Here is an 18,980-nt window from a genome sequence, read left to right on the forward strand (position 1 = left end):
GGTGGGAATTGCCAGCTTCTGTGGCATTGCTTGGGGCTCCTGGCACCCCCTGTGCCCCAGTGCCACCCTGGCTGCTGGCCCCAGCTCTGCTACACACCCCACACCTGCACTCCCAGTTCTCCTGCACTGATCACACCCTGCACCCTCCAGTACCCCAGCACCTCTGCAACCCTGCATCTCCCCCACCCAGCACTGCCTGCACCCCTCAAACACCTGCACCCCCAGCACCCTCAGCATCCCTGCAATCTGCACCCAAACCATCCCTGCACCCCTGCAGCCTGCACTTGCACCATCCCTGCACCTGAACCATCCCTGCAGCCTGCACTTGAACCATCCCTGCACCTGAACCATCCCTGAACCTGAACCATCCCTGCACCCTTGCAGCCTGCACATGAACCATCACACAGACATCACCTGGGGAAACTGAGGCCTGAGGCCAAGCACAACCTCCAAAGGCACCAAAGCAGTGACTGGCCCATCACTGAAGAAAACAGCAGGCGGATGAGGTACTCCCTGTGCCCATGGAGCTCCCACCACCCACAGCAGGTGCACCTCCCTCAGGGCTGGGGCTTCAGGTCCCCCCTCACCCACCGGTGTTCCCTGAGCCTCAGGAGCCAGGGGCCCTGCTGGGGCCTTGCCACCCTTGGTGTCTCCTTGGCACACCTCCTTTGGATGCCACCAGCCCTGGGCAAGGGGCAGCTCCTATGTCACTTGGCAGTGACACCAGGGGGACAGTGGGGCAGGAGGGCAGAGGGGCAGCCCCACGGGCTGGCTCTGCCCTGCTGTGTGTGCCAGTGGTCCCAGTTGCACTCCCAGGTGTGTGGGGGGCTGGGGTGCAGGTACAGGTGCAGGATTGGGGTGTGCCCCGTGGCATGGCTGGAGAGGCTGGTGCCAGCTGTGTCAGGGCACTGCCAGGGGTGCAGGGAATGCACCTGCCGGGTGCAGGTGACCGGCACAGGGTGATGGAGGTGGAGGTGCTGGATGCAGCAGGCACCGGGTGAAGAGGCGCTGGGGGCACAGGAGTGCAGGCTGGGGGATATTGGGGCTGCAGGAAGGCTGTGGCTGCAGGGGAGCTGGGGTCCAGGTGTGTCGGGGCGCAGGGGTGGGCTCGGGGGGATGTGCAGGGCTGTGGGGGGCAGCGGTACGAGGCTGCACCCCTCCCCTCAGGCTGAGGGTGCACTCCCCTCCTCAGGATCTGGGTTACCGAGGGTCGGGGATGCCGGCAGTGACCAGGGCAGGGCTGTGGGATATGCCGGTCTGTCCGGTCTGTCCGTGCTGTCCCGGGGCCCGGCCGCTCGGTGCAGCGGCTCCTCCGGGCCGGCAGGGGGCGCGGCAGCGGGGCGGGGGAGGCGGCGCGCGGGCCCCACCCGGTGCGGCAGCAGGGCCCGCGGCGCGCGGACAATACCGGCGGCGGCTCGGCCTCCATCGGCTCCGCTCGGCCCCGATCGGCGCCGCTCGGCTCCACCCCGACTGGCCCCGCCTCGACTCGGCCTCGCTCGGCTCCGCTCGGCCTCGCTCGGCCCTGCCCGGCCCGGCCGCGCTCGGCTCGGTTCGGCCCCGTTCGGCTCGGCCCGGCCCAGCCCCGCTCGGCCCGGCCCGGCCCAGCTCCGCTTTGCTCGGCCCGGCCCGGCTCGGCTCCGCTCGGCTCAACTCGGCCCCGCTCAGCGCGGCCCGGCCCGGCCGGCACCATGCTGGCGCTTTTCAACAAGCTGCTGGACTGGTTCCGGGCGCTGTTCTGGAAGGAGGAGATGGAGCTAACCCTGGTGGGGCTGCAGTACTCGGGCAAGACCACCTTCGTCAACGTTATCGCGGTGAGCCCGGGGACGCCCCGCATCGCCCCATCCCCGAGGGGTCACGTGCCCAGCCAGGGCTTCACCCTTGGACCCCCATTGCATCCCAACTGAACCCCATTGTACCCCCAATGCATCCCTATTGCACCCCCATCGCATCCCCATTGTACCCCCGTTATACCCTCATTGTACCCCCATCGCATGTCCCCATTGCATCCCCGCGCCTTCCGTCCCCCATTGCATCCCCATTGCATCCTAATTGCATCCCAGTTGCACCCCATTGTACCCCCATTACATCTCAATTGCACCCCATTGTACCTCCGTTGTATCCCTACTGCATCCCCATTGTACCCCCATTGCATGTCCCCATTGCACCCCTGGGTATTCTCTGAACGTCTCCGCCCTATCGCACTCCAGCCTGAAAATGCTTTTAGGGAGGGGGTGCAGGCTGTGGGTGCGGGATGCAGCAGTGGGGTACAGTGTGGGGCACAGGGTGGGCTGCAGTGTGGGGTACAGCAGTGGGGTACACTGTGGGGTGCAGGGTAGGGCACAGTATAGGATGCAGGGTGCAGCAGTGGGGTACAGTGTGGGATGCAGGGTGTGGGCCCGGGGCAGCCCAGGCCATCCGCAGCCCCGGTGCCGAGGGGGTGCTCGGGTCCGGTTCGGCCCTGCCCTGTGTCCCGGAGCCCCGGCCGTGCTCAGCGGTCGGTGCCGGTGTCGGTGCCCTGTGGGCCGGGCAGTGCCGCCCGGGCACTGCGGGAGCTCCGCTCTCGGTCCCGTAGCAGCAGCGGGCGCTTTGTCATGGTCGCTGCCGCCGCCTCAGGACGGCCCTGCCGCGCTCGATGCTGCCGGGCATCCTTCCCTTGGGGCCGGTGTGGAGGTGTTTGCCTTCCTTCCTCGGGAAGCACGAGGTGCTTCACCCAGCACCGTGCTGTGGGTGCCGGCTGCACCCGAGCGGGGCAGGGCAGGGCAGGGCAGGGCAGCGACCCCGCCTCGGGCCCCTCAGCCCCGGCCTCTCCCCGGCCGCGCTGCCTCATCCGCGGGCTCCCGCATCCAGCACAGCTTCGGGAGCTGCTGTCCTGGATCCCGAGCCCAGGGCGTGGCTTCACCCGTGGGGATGGATGCTCGGCAGGCTCCCCGCCGGCTTTTCGGGTTGTTCTGGGCCTCTCAGTAGTGATGGTGCAGGGCGGGAGGATCCTGAAGGGTGGGTTTGGGCTGTTCATGGAGGGAGGTGGATGCAGATCCGCCCTGGTTCCCCCACTGCCCCCTGGTTGCTCTGAAGTCTGTGGCTGCCATGGCTCCAAGGCAGGGCAAATTCTTGGTGCTTGCTCAGGGTGCTGGAAGCTGCTGGGCTCTCAGAGGGGATTTTCAGCTCATATGGTCGCTCTGTTGCATTGCTCTTTGGGAGGTGCTGAGTGACATAAATGTCCTTCCTGAAGTGTCTAGGGGCAGAGAGAGGACACCCCAAAATGCTTTTCATCCTGGAGATGGTGGCACTCCTGCTCTCTTGCTGGAAGTCGCTTCTCAGTGCTCCAGTCTCCTGCTGGTTCTTCCCATAGACCAACACCAGCATCTGGGGTCAGGGAGCATTTTGCATCTGGGGCAGTGACCCTGAACACCAATCCTATTTTTGGGGAACCTCTCCCTGCCATTTGCATGTTTAATAGTCAATTTTTGCAATCCCATGGCAGGGTGGGACGTGGTGGTGCCACGTGTGAGCTGCTCCTGCTCTTGGTCTGCTGGGTGCTGCTGCCTGTTAACAGCACCCAGGCTACCTTAAAAATGGCAGAATAATTTATTGTTGGTTTTAATCACCCAGTTAAGCTGTGAAGGGTGATGGAGCTTTATCCCATAGCTGCTGCACTGTTCTGCCTGCACAGGGCTGGAAACCCCAAGGGTTGGTGTTCCCCACATGTCTCCTCCTCTCCCAGCCACATCTGGAGCAGACAGGGCTCAGTGTGAGCTTTGTGAGATTTGCTTCTGTGAGTAAATATTTTGTACCTGGCACTTTAAATGTGGGCACTAACCCACATTTAACTGTGGGCAAGACCCCACTGGCAGGACCCATGCACTGGGACTCTCTCTGCTTAGCCAGGATTGCTGGTGCAGGGAAAAGGGATTTTGAGGAATTACAGCAGCTCTTGAGGTGGCTGAAGTTGGCACCGTGGCCTGCTGGTCTGGCAGGTCTGGCAGGGTTTTGAGACCCTCACATGGCAGTCAGGCTCATGGTGCTGAATTTGGCCTCTTAAGTTATTTGGAAAGTTTAAGTTTTGTGGCAGATGAACACAAAAAGGGGCACCAACTTTTGAGAAGATATCCTGGAAAGAAGGATTGGTTGGGCCCAGTGAAACAGGAGCATGGCACAGGAAATGCCAGCTCAACAGGAACTGTCTGAGAAGGTCTGGAGGTGCCTGGCTTTAGGGTGTTGCAGTGGGGTTGTTGGAAGGGGAAATAGCTGTGATTTGGGTTTTGTGAGGGGATAAAACCTGAACTGGAGAAGTGTTTTGGGGTGTTGGAGAGATGTCACAAGAAGGGCAGAAGGTCCTTTCTGGGATCAGAGCTGCTCTGGAGGTTGGCACCATCCTTTGCTTGCCAGGTTTGTAGCTGCAGCTGACTGAGGAGTGGACTCTGGTTCCCTGGCAGGTGGGTGCTCCCTCCAGCAGCCAGGCTGTGCCTGTGCCCCACAAGGGCTTTGCTGAAGGCAGCTGTGGTCAGGGTGACTCCTCCTGGGTCACCTGCCTGGGGTGGGAACTTTGATTTTCCAGGACTTATTTTTTCTTTTCCTAGCTGTTGATAGCTGAGGCTTGAAGTCTTTCCTGCTGCAGATACACACCTGGTGTTGATTTACCCTGAAGCCAGTGGGCTTTTAGCTGCCTTTTTTCCAGTCTGGTGGTGCCATGGATGACTCAAGGGTGTTGAGAGCTCCTCAGTGGGTGCTGGGGCCCAAAACCTGTCAGTGCAGGCCGTGGTTGGAACAAGAGGGCACTGCTGCTTTTTATCATGTGATTTCTACCTGTGCTGGAGCCTTCCAAGAGAGTGAGGGCACAAGTGCCAGGGTGTTGGATGTGGTGGGAGCTCTGGGGCACCATCCTGTGCTCCAGCCCTACCTGGAAAGTGATTGAGACCAGTGCTGCAAGAGGGACCATGGAGCTCCTGGAGCCAGTTCAGTGGAGGCTGTGAAGATGCTGACAGGACTGGAGCATGTCTCTTATAGGGACAGGCTGAGGGAGCTGAGGCTGTTGAGCCAAACAGCCACAAAGAAATGGCTGAGAGGGGCCTTCAGCAGCGTCTGTCAGTGTCTGCAGGGAGGGCTCAGAGGATGTGCCAGGCTCTGCTCCCTGGGGCCCAGCACTGGCACAGGAGGAAGGGACAGAAACTGATGCCCAGGAAGTTCCACCTGGACATGAAGCAGAACTTCATCCCTGGGCAGTGATGGAGCCATGAACAGGCTCCCAGAGATGTGTGGAGCCCCCCTCCCTGGGGACATTCCAGAGCTGTGGGGGGATCCTGGGTGAGCAGGGGGGTTGGATCACTGTGGTCCTTCCAGCCTGACCCATCCTGTGAAACCACTGCAGCCTCAGGTAGGATGTGGATGGTGGATGGTGGGGCAGGTGCCAGCTCTCCAGCAGGGATCTCAGCGAAGGCATGGCCTGGGAGTGGCTCAGAACACTGCAGAGCTCAGCACCTCCTCCCACCCCTCCTCAGAGAGACACTGACCCCTTGGGCAGCCAGCTGGATGAGCCTGGGAGGGAAGGTGCAGCTCCAGGTGTGCAAGGTGCCCAGGGTTTGCTGGGGGAGAGCAGAGATGTGCTGAGGAGGTAGCAGGGAGATGTTGTCCTGATGTATTTGCACCAGTCTGTCCTGTCACCCAGCTCTCCCAAGAGCTCTGGGTATGCCCCACTGGGTGGGAGGTGGCTGTGGTTCTCAGATTCTGCCTCAGATGCACACCTGGGCCCTCCACAGGTGTGTCTGTGCTCCTTACCTTCATAATGCAGAAGGTGTCAGGTTTTATGGGGGGTTCTCCATATTCCTGGAAGAGGAGGAGGATCTGGCTGAGGCATGGTCTTGTCTTCTGCTGCAAGCTCTGTCAACATGAGCCAATGAAAATGGACAGTGTGGCTTTCCTGAGATGGCATCCCAGAGTGGTTTGGGTTTGAAGGGATCTTCAAAGATCAACTTGTCCAACACCCTCACCATTGGCAGGCACATACAGGCACCTTCCTCTGGACTGGTTTGCTCCCAGCCCCATCCAGCCTGACCTTGAACATTCCCAGGGATGGGGCAGCCACACTTTCTCTGGCTAACCTGTGCCAGGGCCTCACCTCAATCATAAAACATTTCTTTTTTATATCTTATATAATAATTTTCCCTCCTTGTTAGAGCTTGGACAGGGTTTTGAAGGGCCTCGAGTGCTACCTGGCAGGAGTGCCAGGCTGGGCAATTTTGGGCAGTGATGGGACACCCCACCCAAGGTGCTTTGGGCTCCTGCCTCTGTCCCAGGGAGGGCCATACTCTGGTGATGGAGACACAACTGCAGAGAGCAGGGCTGGACTTCCAGCACTGCCTTCTCTGCCCTCTGGGGAGCAGGGCTGCGGAGCAGCCTGCAGTGATGGATCTAGAGCAGGTCACATCACTCCAGTGCCATCCTGTGCTGGGACAGGGTGACACCATGGTGAGGAGCAGGGCCTGGCCACCTCAGCCCTGTGTGCTGCTCCCCGGAGCAGGGAGGCTGAGGTGGCCTCTCTGCATGTGCCAGTGAGCCTGCATGTCCCAGGCCCTGTCTGTCAGGGGTGATGGCTGAAGTGTCCATCAGGGGATGTGGTGTCCATGTGCATGTGTCAGGATGGGCTCAGCATGACCTGGGGGCAGCACTTATAATAACCCTTCACTTTGCCCTGGCAGAAGCTGAATTCTGGCCACCTCTCCCAGTGACCCAACTAGAAAGTCTTGGGGCAGGACAGAAAGGTCTCTTACCTTCCAGGCAGGGCACCAAGGCAGAGTGGTTTGGGCAGAGCAGTGGGTGACCCTGGCAAAACAAGCAATGAACAAGGTCTGTAAAGACCTGACCTGCATTTGTGGCCACAAAATCCATCTTGCCTGCAACAATTTTTGTGCTTCCCAGTGGAATTGGGTTGGACTCAAACTTGAAGGTCTCTTCCAACCCAGTCATTCTTGAATTCTCTGAATTCTGTTGTTTAGCACTTGGTGTGGCTTGGCATCATCTTCAGGGTGAGCATGGATGCTATGTCCATTACATAACCAGAATTTGGGGGAAGAATGTGTCCAGTGAAGCCTTTGCTTGTCTCCATCTGGGTGCTCCCTGCTCTCCTGGCAGTGGAGCTGTGGATGGCTGGACCCTGCAGGGAGTTGAAAATGTGTTGAAGGCACCAGCACCAGGGTGGTTGGAGAGGGAAGAGGAAACTCTTGTGTTTCCAGCCCTGGGAGCTGCTTTCAGAGAGCAGCTGATGCAGGATGAGCTGATGGAGGAGGAGCAAGATGCCTCTGTGGGTGATGGGACAGCACGTGGGAGCCATCCTGGGGCATCGTGCCTTGCATTCCCTGCTCAGCCTGCTCTGGACAGCTCAGGCAGTTTTGTTGTGGCTCCATGGACAGCCTGGAGGCAGGAGCTGCAGTGGGAGAGGGGTTTGGGGCAGGAGCAGGGCTGTGCTCACTCACACAGACATGCTCTGTCCCACTTGTGGAAGAAAGAAGAGGTGATTCCTGGCTCCTGCAGCTCACCCCTTCCTGGAAGAAACTTCTGTCACATGGGAACTTTCTCTGGTGTGGCTTTTGCACAGCCAGCAGATGCCATGATGTGTCTGCCATCCCTGAGGGAAGTGCCTGCAGCTTCCAAGAGCTCTTCAGCAACTGCTCTCTGTGCCCAATGATCAAAGCCTGAAAATTCTTTAATTTCACAGAGCTCAGCTGTGTGTTAAACCTCAGCCCATGGCAGATGTGCCCTGTGGATCCCTGCCTGCCTCCCCTCCTCTCCCCATGCCCTTCCCCACAGTTCTGTGTGGGTGCAGCATGGCCTGAGCACCCCTTGGCTGCTGGCTTGTGCTGCTGGATGCAAAAGGGATGTGAAAAAGGGAAGCAGGGGGCATTGCAGAGCCTTTGGAACAGCTCAGGAAATCCCTGGGGACTTGCTGATGTGGTGCATCTGGAGGAGCCACAGGCTCAGCCAGGCACAAAAATCTGTTTATGCCAAAATAGCATAAACTGACTTCCTGTTTGAGGTTTGTGTTAACTAAGAGAAAAGCCCTCAAGAAACTGAGGATTTTAAGGCAGTAAAGACCTGCTACGATGAGTTTGGCCATGGTTGGTGGTTCCTGCAGGTTTCTGGCACTGATGGCTGAAATCCCCAAGGCTGCACTATCCTGGCTGTTAAACATCCTGCCCTGCTGGCTCCTCTGCATTCCCCAGCATCCCCCAGGATGCATTTACAGGCCATAATCCTTGTTTGAGGTGAAGGGCTGTGCCAGCTCCTCTCTCCTGCCCCAGAGCTGCCACATCCCTGCCTGTGACGTCCCTCTGTGCTGCTCCACCTGGGCCCATCCTGCACCCTTGGGATTTGAGCAGCACACTGGGGTGGGCTTTGCCAGACTCTCAGAGATGAGTGATGAGATGGTGGCTCTCAATGGAGGGTGAACATTCTGTGTGTGTTAAGAGAAGTTTTGTAGCTGCAGAGTTGTGTTACTGTGATGTGTTCTCCCCTTCATTGTTATCATGGGATGGCCTTGGTACTCAGGCATTGGGAGGGTTGGCTTGTTACTATGGCAACACCTGAGCTCCACCCAAGGTGTGAGAAAGTGACAGCAAGGAAGGGGTTAACTGACAGGACTTTAAGGGGGTCTAGAGATATAAAAGGGGGAGCATCCATTTTGAAGATGAGCACATGGCTGATAGTCATGGGGGCTCCCAGTGCTGTAATTTTACCTTATTTCGTATTTTTGTTGTATTTGTTAAGGTTTAATAAATCATTAACATTTTAAAAGTGAGGGTTGTTTCTCACAGGACCCCTTGGTGTGTGCTGGGCACGGGGCTGGTGAGCCAGCACCAGCAGAGGGATGGCTCCTGCTCACTGCTCCAACAAGCCTGACCTGTTCCACAGCAGGCTGGGCTGCTGCAGCCCCACAGGGATCTCATCATCTGCTGCATAAACTCAGCAGACATTGGAGCAGCCCTGGAGCAGCTCTAGGGGGCCCTTTGTGATCCCCAAGTGACCCAGCACAGGCAGGGTGCACAACTGGGGGAGCAGTGCAGACAGCTCTCCCTTGAAAGCAGAAGTCAGTCTGGTTTGAGCTGGGCCATGAACCATCCAAAGCAGAAACATGAACCGTGCTGGTGCCCCCAGGACCTGCAGCTGGAGAGGAGCTGGGGCAGGAGGTGCCTCCCTGGGTGGGGGGCCCAGCCTGAAAGCCCAGGGCTGCCTGACCAGAGGTCCCTGCAGAGGAGCAAGGTCTCAGCCTCCTCCACAGAGGGTTTGAGAGAGCTGGGATGGGTAAACCCCCAGCCCATGGGGACAGCAGTGGGTCCAGGGATGGGGATGGCAGCTGGCTGAGGGTTGGGGCTGCACTGGGGCGCCCAGGGCACCTGTGCCCATTGCAGCAGCCATAGTGTCCCATGGTTTAGGAATGGTATTCCCCAGTTTGGTATTCCCCAGTTTGGTGCTCCCACTCCTGTTAGCTGTTGGCTGCCTCTTGCTTCCCCTTCCTCTCCAGCTGGAAGCACAAAAGGCAAAGGTGATGGGTTGAGACAAGAACAATTTACTAGAAACAGCAACGAGATAAGACACTGAGAGCAACACTGCTAATTAGAAAAGTGTACAAAGGGTGATTTACATGCAAAATGCTCAGCAAGCCTGGCACAATGACACAATGGCTTCCCTCTGCCCACCAGGCTTTCTCCCACTGGAAAAGAGCAGCATTCCCATGGTCATGGTGCAACCTTGTCTCCTGGGCTCTGTGCTCCTGGCATGGACCTGCAGGAGGGCAGAGCCTTGGGGTTATCCCAGGCTGTCAGCCTTGCTGCCCTGGCCCCATCCTCCACCTCCTAACACTGTCCCCCCTTGTTCTTGCAGTCAGGACAGTTCAATGAGGACATGATCCCAACAGTGGGCTTCAACATGAGGAAGATCACCAAAGGAAATGTCACCATAAAGGTAAGATTGTAGTTACTGCTGGTGAGGGCTCTTGGGATGAAGGGTGAAGGTGAAGATTGGTGATTCTTCTTCTGAAGGTGGAAGAATTCCAGGGATCCCAGCTGCAGCTCACAGAATAGAAGCATGGCAGCATTAAGGGTGGAAAGTCCCTTTAAGATCAAGTCCAACCAGGAGTGCCATGTCCACCACTAAACTGTGTGTCCAAGTGCCACATCCAGGTGTTTTTTAACATTTCCAGTGATTCCACCACCTGGAAGTGAAAGATTTGCCCTGTTAGCGTCCTGCAGAGGACCAGAGGAGGTGGTGGAAGGGCTGTAGGGGATCCAGACTTGTGCAGTGAGAGCCAGTGAAGGTTTCCTTGGAACTCTGGCTTGCTGGTAGCAACTTGTGGATGTGGTCACCTTGCTAAGGGTGGCAGTGCTGGGAAAAACAAGTCATGGCCTGCAGTGGTGGTCTCTGCCTTGGGAGCAGAGGAAGAGGAGGGTTCTACCTGTTCTAGATTTTTCCAGGGCTGGGGTTATACTGGGAAATAGCTGTTGGACAGGCTTGAAAAGCTGGCTGGGGGACCTCTGGCTGCTGCAGGAACACTTTTGAGTGTGCTGAATGTTCTTAAATGGGAAATGGCAAGAGGTGTGATGGGCATGGGGGGGAGGTGGGCCAGGGGTCCCTCTGTGCCAGCACAGGCACGCACAGGGGGGTTCAGCATCCTCCAGCTCCCCTGCCTGAGGGTTCTCCCTTCTTTATCAGGTCAGGGGCCTCCTCTGAGGTTTGGTGCAGAGCCAGAATGCCCCAGGTGGGGAGGAAGGGTGTGGGGCAGGAGTGTGGGGTGCTGGGCACGGTGCCAGGGTAACAATGCCAGGGTAACAGTGCCAGTTAACAGTGCCATGTCCCTGTCACAGCTCTGGGACATCGGGGGACAGCCGCGGTTCCGCAGCATGTGGGAGCGATACTGCCGTGGAGTGAGTGCCATTGTGTGAGTATCCTGAGCCCTGCTGTGTCCCCCTGCCATGGAGTGAGTGTCCTGAGCCCTGCTACGTCCCCCTGCCATCCTCTGAGTGTCCCAGAGCCCTCCTGTCACCCCCTGCCCCCGTGCCATGGTGTGAGTGTCCCAGAGCCCTGCTGTCACCCCCTGTCACTGTGTGAGTGTCCCTGAGCCCTGCTGTCACCCCCTGTCATTGTGTGAGTGTCCTGAGCCCTGCTGTCACCCCCTGTCACTGTGTGAGTGTCCCTGAGCCCTGCTGTCACCCCCTGTCATTGTGTGAGTGTCCTGAGCCCTGCTGTCACCCCCTGTCACTGTGTGAGTGTCCCTGAGCCCTGCTGTCACCCCCTGCTGTCACCCCCTGCTGCTGCTGCTGAGCCTTTCCAGGGGCTGGGCCATCACCCCACCCTGAGCTGCTGGAGTGCCTTTGCTGCCCGAGCTGGAATCCATGTCAGGAGCTGGAATCACTGAATTACTGAATTATCATGAAGGTTGGAAAAGGCCTCTGAGATCATTAAGTCCAGCCATTAACCCAACACCACCATATTTATCCCCAGATGTTTTTTGAATACCTCCAGGGATGGTGACTCTATCACTGCCTTGAACAGCCTGTTCCAGGGCCTGGCCACCCTTCTAGGGGAGAATTTTTCCCTAATATCCAACCCAAACTTCCCCTGGTCCAACTTCAGGCCATTTCTCGTGGTTCTGTTGCTCGTTTCCTGGGAGGAGAGCCTGACCCCCACCTGGCTCCATCCTCCTGTCAGGGAATTGGAGAGACAAGAAAGTCCCCCTTGAGCCTCCTTATTTCCAGATAGTTCCCCTGGGGACTGATGTGTACATGGGCTCTACACAGGTCCCTGCAGCTGTGCCAGACCCTCCTCTTCCCTTGCAGCATCCCTCAGTCCAGCTCTGTTCCTCAGAGCTCCCCCTTCCAGGCTCCCCCGCATGCTCTGTGCTGGCTGCTCACCACAGGGGCTCAGCCCTTCCCCCAGGAGAGGCTGCTTTCCAGCTCAGGATGTTTGTGTGCTGCCAGATTAATCTTGTGCTGAGAGCAGGAGTCTCACCTGCTCCTGAGTCAGCAAACCTGAGTGTCCCTGGCTGTCCCCTGCTTGCAAACAGTGCAGGAAAAGCAATGCCAGGGAGTCCAGGGAGAGCATAGCAAGGCACTCATGGGAAGCAGCTTGCCTGTTCCAAAGGACAAATACTGATCTTGGGACACCATACTGGGGTTACTTAAACCCAGACAGAAAATAAGATTTATGGGATCTTTCCCAAGTGACCATCCCCTGAGATTTGGAGGGCTGCTTTCTGTGCTGCCCTTCCCAATTCTAAACCTTAGCAGGTGAGGAGGAGTGTGGTACTGCTTGTTCTGCACTTTGGGACATGGCCTTGGACCTGCAGAGTGTTTTTATTACACTTTTTATTACAATGAGCTTTGCTGGAAATGACAAAATCTCTGTCCTTTCACCCCTTCTGCTGCCTCCTTCCATAATGTCATCATTTTGTGGTTGTCAGGAAACAAAAGGACCTGTCAGCATCCATGCCACACTCCAGTCTGCCCTCATCATCACATCAAGCTGTGTCAGGTGCCTTTCCCTTTGCTCTCAGCTCCCCCCTGTGCCCAACATGCCAAGGGCTGGGGCTGTCCCTGGGAGTGTTTTTCCCCCTTGGCGCACGTTCCCATTTTCCTGTGTTAAGCACTTTAGTAGTTAGGGCTTTTCCTATTTTCCTATTTTTAAATAATTTTTACAAGTTATTTTAGAAGTTTTCTATTAATTAATTTGGAGGCTGAGCAAAAGTGAACTGAGCTGTCTTAGGATTTTTACAAACTAGCTAGGATTTATCTCTGCCTCTAGAATTTCCTAGCAAAGGACATTGTTGTGGAATGTATTCCTATTTTTAAATAACTCCCCAAAGCCTGATGAGCTGGTGTTTCTCACCCCTTCTTTCCCAGCTTCTTGATCTTTGAATTCAAGGCTGCTTTGATCAATTCCTCACCCAAGTTTTGGCTTCACTGACATCATGTGCAGGATAAAAGTTGGCCTTTAAGAACAAAATCCTCTCCCAAATCTCCTGTTCTGCTCAGAGAAGCATTAGTGGCCACCAGCTTCACATCCACATGCTCCATGGCCTCTCCCAAGATTACCCCATCAATGGGATGAGGATGTCCTTCCCCTGCTTGGGTCATCATCACCTCTGCATCCTCAGCTTCTGCTGCCTGCTCTGCTTGTCCTGGGTGTTTACATGGCAGCTCCATGTGCATGTTGGACACTAAGTGTGTCCTGCAGCTCCTGCCTGGCTTCCCTCACCCACCCTGTCACCTGCAGAGACAAGGATGAGGTGCTCCCCCACTCCCCTGGGAGACATGAGGGGCTCTCAGCTCCACAGCCATCCTTGGGAAGAGGTGAAGAGGTGGAAGGATCCTGTTATCAACCCCCTCCATGTGCTGGCCCTGTTCCCAGTGAGCTGCCATGGGAGGAGGTTTGGGGTGGCACAGACACAGCATGGAGATCTGGGCACCTGTGCTCAGGGCTGTCCCTTCCCTTGCAGGTACATGGTGGATGCTGCTGACCAGGAGAAGATTGAGGCCTCTAAGAATGAGCTGCACAACCTGCTGGACAAGCCCCAGCTGCAGGGCATCCCGGTGAGCCTCAGTCCTGCTGCCCACGCTGGCACTGCCAGGGCCTGCAGAGCACATCCAGGGAGGGCTCCCCTTCCTTGGAGCCATCACCTCCCTGCTGCACTCTGAGGGACCAGCTGGGACAGTGACACTCCCTAGGCCAGAACTGGGCCAAGCAACACGGAGGGAACTTTGGGGCAGAGAGCACAGATCAGGCCCCCTGGGTGAAATCCCCTCTCACATGGATTTACACTGATTTGTGCTGTGTCAGGAAGGGGCTGTCTCCTGTGAGAAGGGGCAGCTGGGCTGTGACAGGTGCAGGAGGTGGGACATGGGGCTGTGACAGGTGCAGGAGGTGGGACATGTCACAGGTGTGCTGTACCTGTGTGTTGCAGCCTGAATTGCTACTAGTAAAGTCCAGAGTAAAGAAGCAAAAAGGGCCTTTGAATAATATCCACAGATGCACAGTGAGGTGTTCAGGTCCCAGCACACACACCTGGAGAGTTCTGCTTTCTCCAGGGGCCTGGGCACTGACCCTGGTCTTGGGCAGTACAAAGGTGTCTTGGTTTGGATAGATAGGAATCTGCTAAGGAAGGCAGGAGCCTCCCCTGAAATGGAGAATGGAAACCCTCCCTACCCCTCTAAATTGCTATAAATTTTCAATTAAGGGGCTCTCAGGCAAAAATACGGGAACAAGAAATAACAGTTCTTTACTAGGGAAGAAAATAAAAAGATAAAATAAACAATGCAGTGAATCAAACCAACAGTGACAGAGTCAGAGCACAGCCTGACACCCTGTGGGTCAGGGTGTTGGCAGCAGTGCCATTGGAATTGTGGCTCAGCCCTCCTGCAGTGTCAGGGCTGGTTCTGCTGGAGCAGGGATCCTGGAGAAAGGTGCAGTCTCTGCCTCTGAAGATCCAGGGGAAGAAGAGGCAGCTGCTGTTCCTCTGGGCAATCCAGTGCAGAAGCTGTGCTGGTGTTGCAGAATCTCCAGATTATATCTGGGTAGGAATGCTTGGCTCCTCCCTCTGGGCTCACATCTGCCAATGGGATGCTGTAGTTCTTATCAGCCATGCAGGGACATTCAATGGCTGTTATCAGCAGATGTCCCCTTCCAGGGAGGGAGGTGTGATTGTGATCACTCAGAGACAGATAAGGCAAACTGCCCACTTGACAAGAGATAATCTGCCATACAGATGGTCATTGAAAACATCTTGCATGGCAATCTGGAACAAAAGGTGAGGGCCAGTCAGGGAATAGGGAAAGTGTGGCTCAGGAACATAGGAACAGACATAGGAACAGGGGAAGGAGCCAGTGGGGTCTAACAGCTTTTTGAGGGAAGCTTCTTGTGTCTCCCTAGACCAGGGAATGCCCTCCAGGGTCTCCACACCTGAGGGGTGGCTGTGCACCAGCTATCCCAAATCAGCATCCTTTGGAAGGAGCTAACTGAAGACTTGCCATGGATCCCAAATGTCCCTGCCAGCTAAATTCAGCTCCTGGCACACCAGGCTGCAGTCCCAGGCCTCTGGAGGCTCTGCTCTGAGAGAGGCTCCTGATGGAACCGGGCTGGGAGAGATGCTCACCCTGAGCTGCTGCAGAGCCCAGTGCAGGCTGGCACTGCCCCTGTCAGTGATGGCACACACCAGTGATGGCACAAACAGCTGGCTCTGCTTTGGGCTGTCTGCCTGCACTGTGGGGTCTGCCCAGCGCCCAGGGCTGGCTCCTGCTGGATGGAGTCAGTGTCAGACATTTCATTTTCTGCTCAGAGACAGGAGAGGCTCCTGGGAGGGTGTCCTGGTGCCACAGCAGATGCTGCAGAGAGGATGAGCTGTGGGGCCATGAGCACTGGGAGCAGGGAGTGCCCAGGAGATGCTAGTGCCCTCCAGAGAGGATGAGCTGTGGTGTGACCGTGTTCACAGGGGTCTCAAGATGAGGGAAGAGATGAGGATCTGGCTCCATGTTTCAGAAGGCTTGATTTATTATTTTATGATATATAATTTATTAAAACTATACTAAAAGAATAGAAGAAAGGACTTCATCAGAAGGCTGGCTAAGAATAGAATAGCAAAGAATGATAACAAAGGCTTGTGGCTCTGACACACAGTCCAAGCCAGCTGACTGTGATTGGCCATTAATTAGAAACAACCCCATGAGACCAATCCCAGATGCACCTGTTGCATTCCACAGCAGCAGATAACCATTGTTTACATTTTTTTTTTAAGGCTTCTCAGCTTCTCAGGAAGAAAAATCCTAAGGAAAGGATTTTTCATAAAAGATGTCTGTGGCACTTGTGGGGCCATGAGCACTGGGAGCAGGGAGTGCCCAGGAGATGCTGTGCAGGGCTAATTAAGGCAGTTAATTGAAGTGCTCTGCCTCCTGAGAGCTGCTGAAGGGGTTTGTCTGCCTGGGACATCCCAGTGGAGCAGCCAGGGCTGTGTGGTGGCACAAGCAGGTCCCTGCCTGGTCTGGTGCCAGGTTCTTCAGGTGTCCCCTGTCCTGCCTTGCAGGTCCTGGTCCTGGGCAACAAGAGGGACCTGCCCGGTGCCTTGGATGAGAAGGAGCTCATTGAGAAGATGTAAGTGTGCCAGTGTCACCTGGGGGTGTGACACAGTGTGCCAGTGTCCCCCTGGGGCACAGGGGTGTGACGCAGTGTGACCCCTCCCCATTCTGCCGTGTCCCCCCCAGAACAGTTGCCCATCTGAGGTGGCACTGTGGGCCTGGGGTGGCACTGAGGGCCTGGGGTGGCTGGCAGACACGAGTGGCTGAGGATGATGTCTGAGGTGACACCTTGTGGAGACACAGAGGAGCTGGAGGCAGCAGTGCCAGGGCTGGTGCCACACGGTGGCGTGGGGGCCTGGCACAGCGTGGCACTGCCTGCTGGAGCTGGTGTGCCCCAGATACTGCCCTGACAGTGGGACTGGGCTCCTCCACAGGGAAAATCTGGGATGCTGCAGTGACTCACAGCACTTCCTGCCCTTCAGCCACCTCCCAGAGCACCTCTGGACCTGGGCTGCCATTGCTGCTCCTGTGCAGCTGCCATTGCTGCTCCTGTGCAGCTGCCATGCTGCCAGCCCTCCCAAAACCTCCCTGCCCATCTGCAGGGCTGGGGGGACATGTGGAATTTGGTGGTTGGGGTCTCTGTGGGGTCAGGTCCCTCCTGCCCTGTCACACAGCCCCCCCAGAGCACCCCCAGGCATGGAGCCCTGGTGCCTGACCCTCACACAGCTCCTGGGGAGCTGCTGCCCTGCCCTGTGCCCTGTCTCAGAGCACAGAGAGACCCTTCAGGGGCTGCCCAGGGTGTCTGCCATGGCCACCCCACCCAGCCCAGAGTGTGCAGCCAGACCTGCTCCCTCCCCCAGGAACCTCTCTGCCATCCAGGACCGAGAGATCTGTTGCTATTCCATCTCCTGCAAAGAAAAGGACAACATTGGTGAGTGCTGGGGGCAGGGGGGGTGTTAGCTGGGTACAGGGGGAGGGGACAGCCAGAGACAGAGGCTCTGAGTGTCCCCTTGCCTCTGCAGACATCACCCTACAGTGGCTTATCCAGCACTCGAAGTCCAGGCGGAGCTGAGGGCCCTGGCTGGATGGAAGCTGCCGTTGTCCCAGCCCATCCCCTCCCTCCTGCTCTGTCCCTCCAGCTCTCTCTCTAGATGGGTATTTTTAGGGGACCCCAGGCTCTGCTGACATTGGGGCAGAGTCCTTGTTTTTATTGTAAAGAAGATGTCTGACTGCCCTCCTGTCCCCTGTCCTCTCCTGCCCTCCCTTCCTCCATTTTGGCACTGTTCTGTTGTTGTCTGTGTATACAGTATATATATATGTATATATATTTTAATTTTTTAATTTAAGGGATAGTGCTGTTATTAAATTGGGCCCTGTGAGCAGTAGGAAAGCTGGGGCTCCCCAAGGCCAGCCAGGGGTCAGTGTTGGGAGGAGGAGGAGGAGGAGGAGGGTGGTAGCAGAAGGCAGCCCTTGGGGATGGGGCTGTGCCAGCTGCAGGCTGGTCCCTGGGGCTCCCCTTGCCCTTCTCTGGGTGTCCTGCTGCTGCCTCCAGGCAAGGACCACCCTGGGGGTGTTGGGGGTGCCCACCTTGCCCTGCCTGCCTTGGGTTTGGGGGGATGTGTCAATGCCACCTGCAGGCTCCTCAGCCCTCTGGGGGACAGGGATTGGTCACAAGCCACTGCCATCAGCCTCCCCCTGCTGCCTCCACTTCCCCAACCCCTCCTTGGGGTCCAGGTCCCCCTTCCCCTGCTCTTGTGCCTGGCCAAATCCTGCCCAGTGCCCAGCCTGGCTGCTGGGGGATGATCTGGGGCACTGGTGCCAGTGCTGGGCGCCCAGCAGTGCCAGCAGCCCTGGGGGAGCTGGGGCTGGCACCTGCCTCCCACCTGTAACCTCCCAGAGGAGCTGAGCTGGCTCCCCACGTGCCAAGGGGCATCACCTGTGCCCAGCTGGGGCTGCTGGCTCTGCCCTGGCCAGGGACATCCCTTGGGATGCCAGGGAGGGAGGGAGGGACACGTGGAGGCACCTGGAGAGATGTTCAGAAATATCTGTGCACCCTCAGTGCTGCTCACTGAGCCAGGGGTGTGCTCTGTGCCTGCTCCCCATGCCCTGCTCCCTATGCCCCACTTCCCCTTTCCTGCTCCCCACGCTTGCACCAAATTCCTGCTCCCCATGCCCCTCTCCACATTCCTTGCTCCCCATGCCCCTCTCCTCATCCCCTGCTCTCCATTCCCTGCTCCACTCTCCCCATTCCCCTCTCCCCATTCCTCCCTCCCCACTGCCCATTCCCCTCTCCCCATTCCCCTCTCCCTATTCCCCTCTCCTCCCTCCCCATTCCCCTCTCCCCATTCCCCTCTCCCTATTCCCCATTCCTCTCTCCCCACTCCCCATTTCCCTCTCCCCATTCCCCTTCTCCCCTCTCCCCACTCCCCACTCCCCATTCCCCTCTCCCCATTCCCCTCTCCCCATTCCTCCCTCCCCACTCCCCATTCCCCTCTCCCCATTCCTCCCTCCCCATTCCTCCCTCCCCATTCCCTGCTCCCCATTCCCCTCTCCCCATTCCTCCCTCCCCTCTCCCCATTCCCCTCTCCCTATTCCCCATTCCTCTCTCCCCACTCCCCATTTCCCTCTCCCCATTCCCCTTCTCCCCTCTCCCCACTCCCCACTCCCCATTCCCCATTTCCCTCTCCCCATTCCCCTCTCCCCATTCCTCCCTCCCCATTCCCTGCTCCCCATTCCCCTCTCCCCTCTCCCTATTCCCCATTCCCCTCTCCCCATTCCCCTCTCCCCATTCCTCCCTCCCCATTCCCCATTCCCCTTTCCCCATTCCCTGCTCCCCTTTTTCTTTCCCCACTCCCCATTCCCCACTCCCCATTCCCCATGCCCCCTCCCCATGCCCCCCCTGCTCTGCTGCCCTGGCTGGGGGGCACAGGA

The 18,980-nt window shown here is 57.4% G+C and overlaps 1 protein-coding gene across 1 annotated transcript; it reads left to right on the forward strand.

The window, feature by feature from the left end:
• The first annotated feature begins 1,609 nt into the window (after nt 1-1,609).
• Nucleotides 1,610-17,395, forward strand: ARL8A (ADP ribosylation factor like GTPase 8A). Its single transcript, XM_063177930.1, has 7 exons — nt 1,610-1,811; nt 9,871-9,951; nt 10,851-10,924; nt 13,481-13,574; nt 16,058-16,125; nt 16,910-16,980; nt 17,072-17,395. Exons 1-7 carry the CDS (start codon nt 1,689-1,691, stop codon nt 17,119-17,121), a joined length of 561 nt encoding a protein of 186 aa, XP_063034000.1. The 5' UTR covers nt 1,610-1,688; the 3' UTR covers nt 17,122-17,395.
• The last annotated feature ends 1,585 nt before the right edge of the window (nt 17,396-18,980 follow it).

The sequence above is a fragment of the Melospiza melodia genome, chromosome 28 (assembly GCF_035770615.1).
Source record: "Melospiza melodia melodia isolate bMelMel2 chromosome 28, bMelMel2.pri, whole genome shotgun sequence".
NCBI lineage: Eukaryota > Metazoa > Chordata > Aves > Passeriformes > Passerellidae > Melospiza > Melospiza melodia.

Bases quoted from the DNA above. Each gene is read 5' to 3' on its own strand.
- ARL8A (XM_063177930.1), top strand. From the start codon at position 1,689: ATGCTGGCGCTTTTCAACAAGCTGCTGGACTGGTTCCGGGCGCTGTTC. The intron at 1,812-9,870 runs GTGAGCCCGGGG...TTGTTCTTGCAG, and splicing joins CCTTCGTCAACGTTATCGCG to TCAGGACAGTTCAATGAGGA. The intron at 13,575-16,057 runs GTGAGCCTCAGT...CCTGCCTTGCAG, and splicing joins CCCAGCTGCAGGGCATCCCG to GTCCTGGTCCTGGGCAACAA.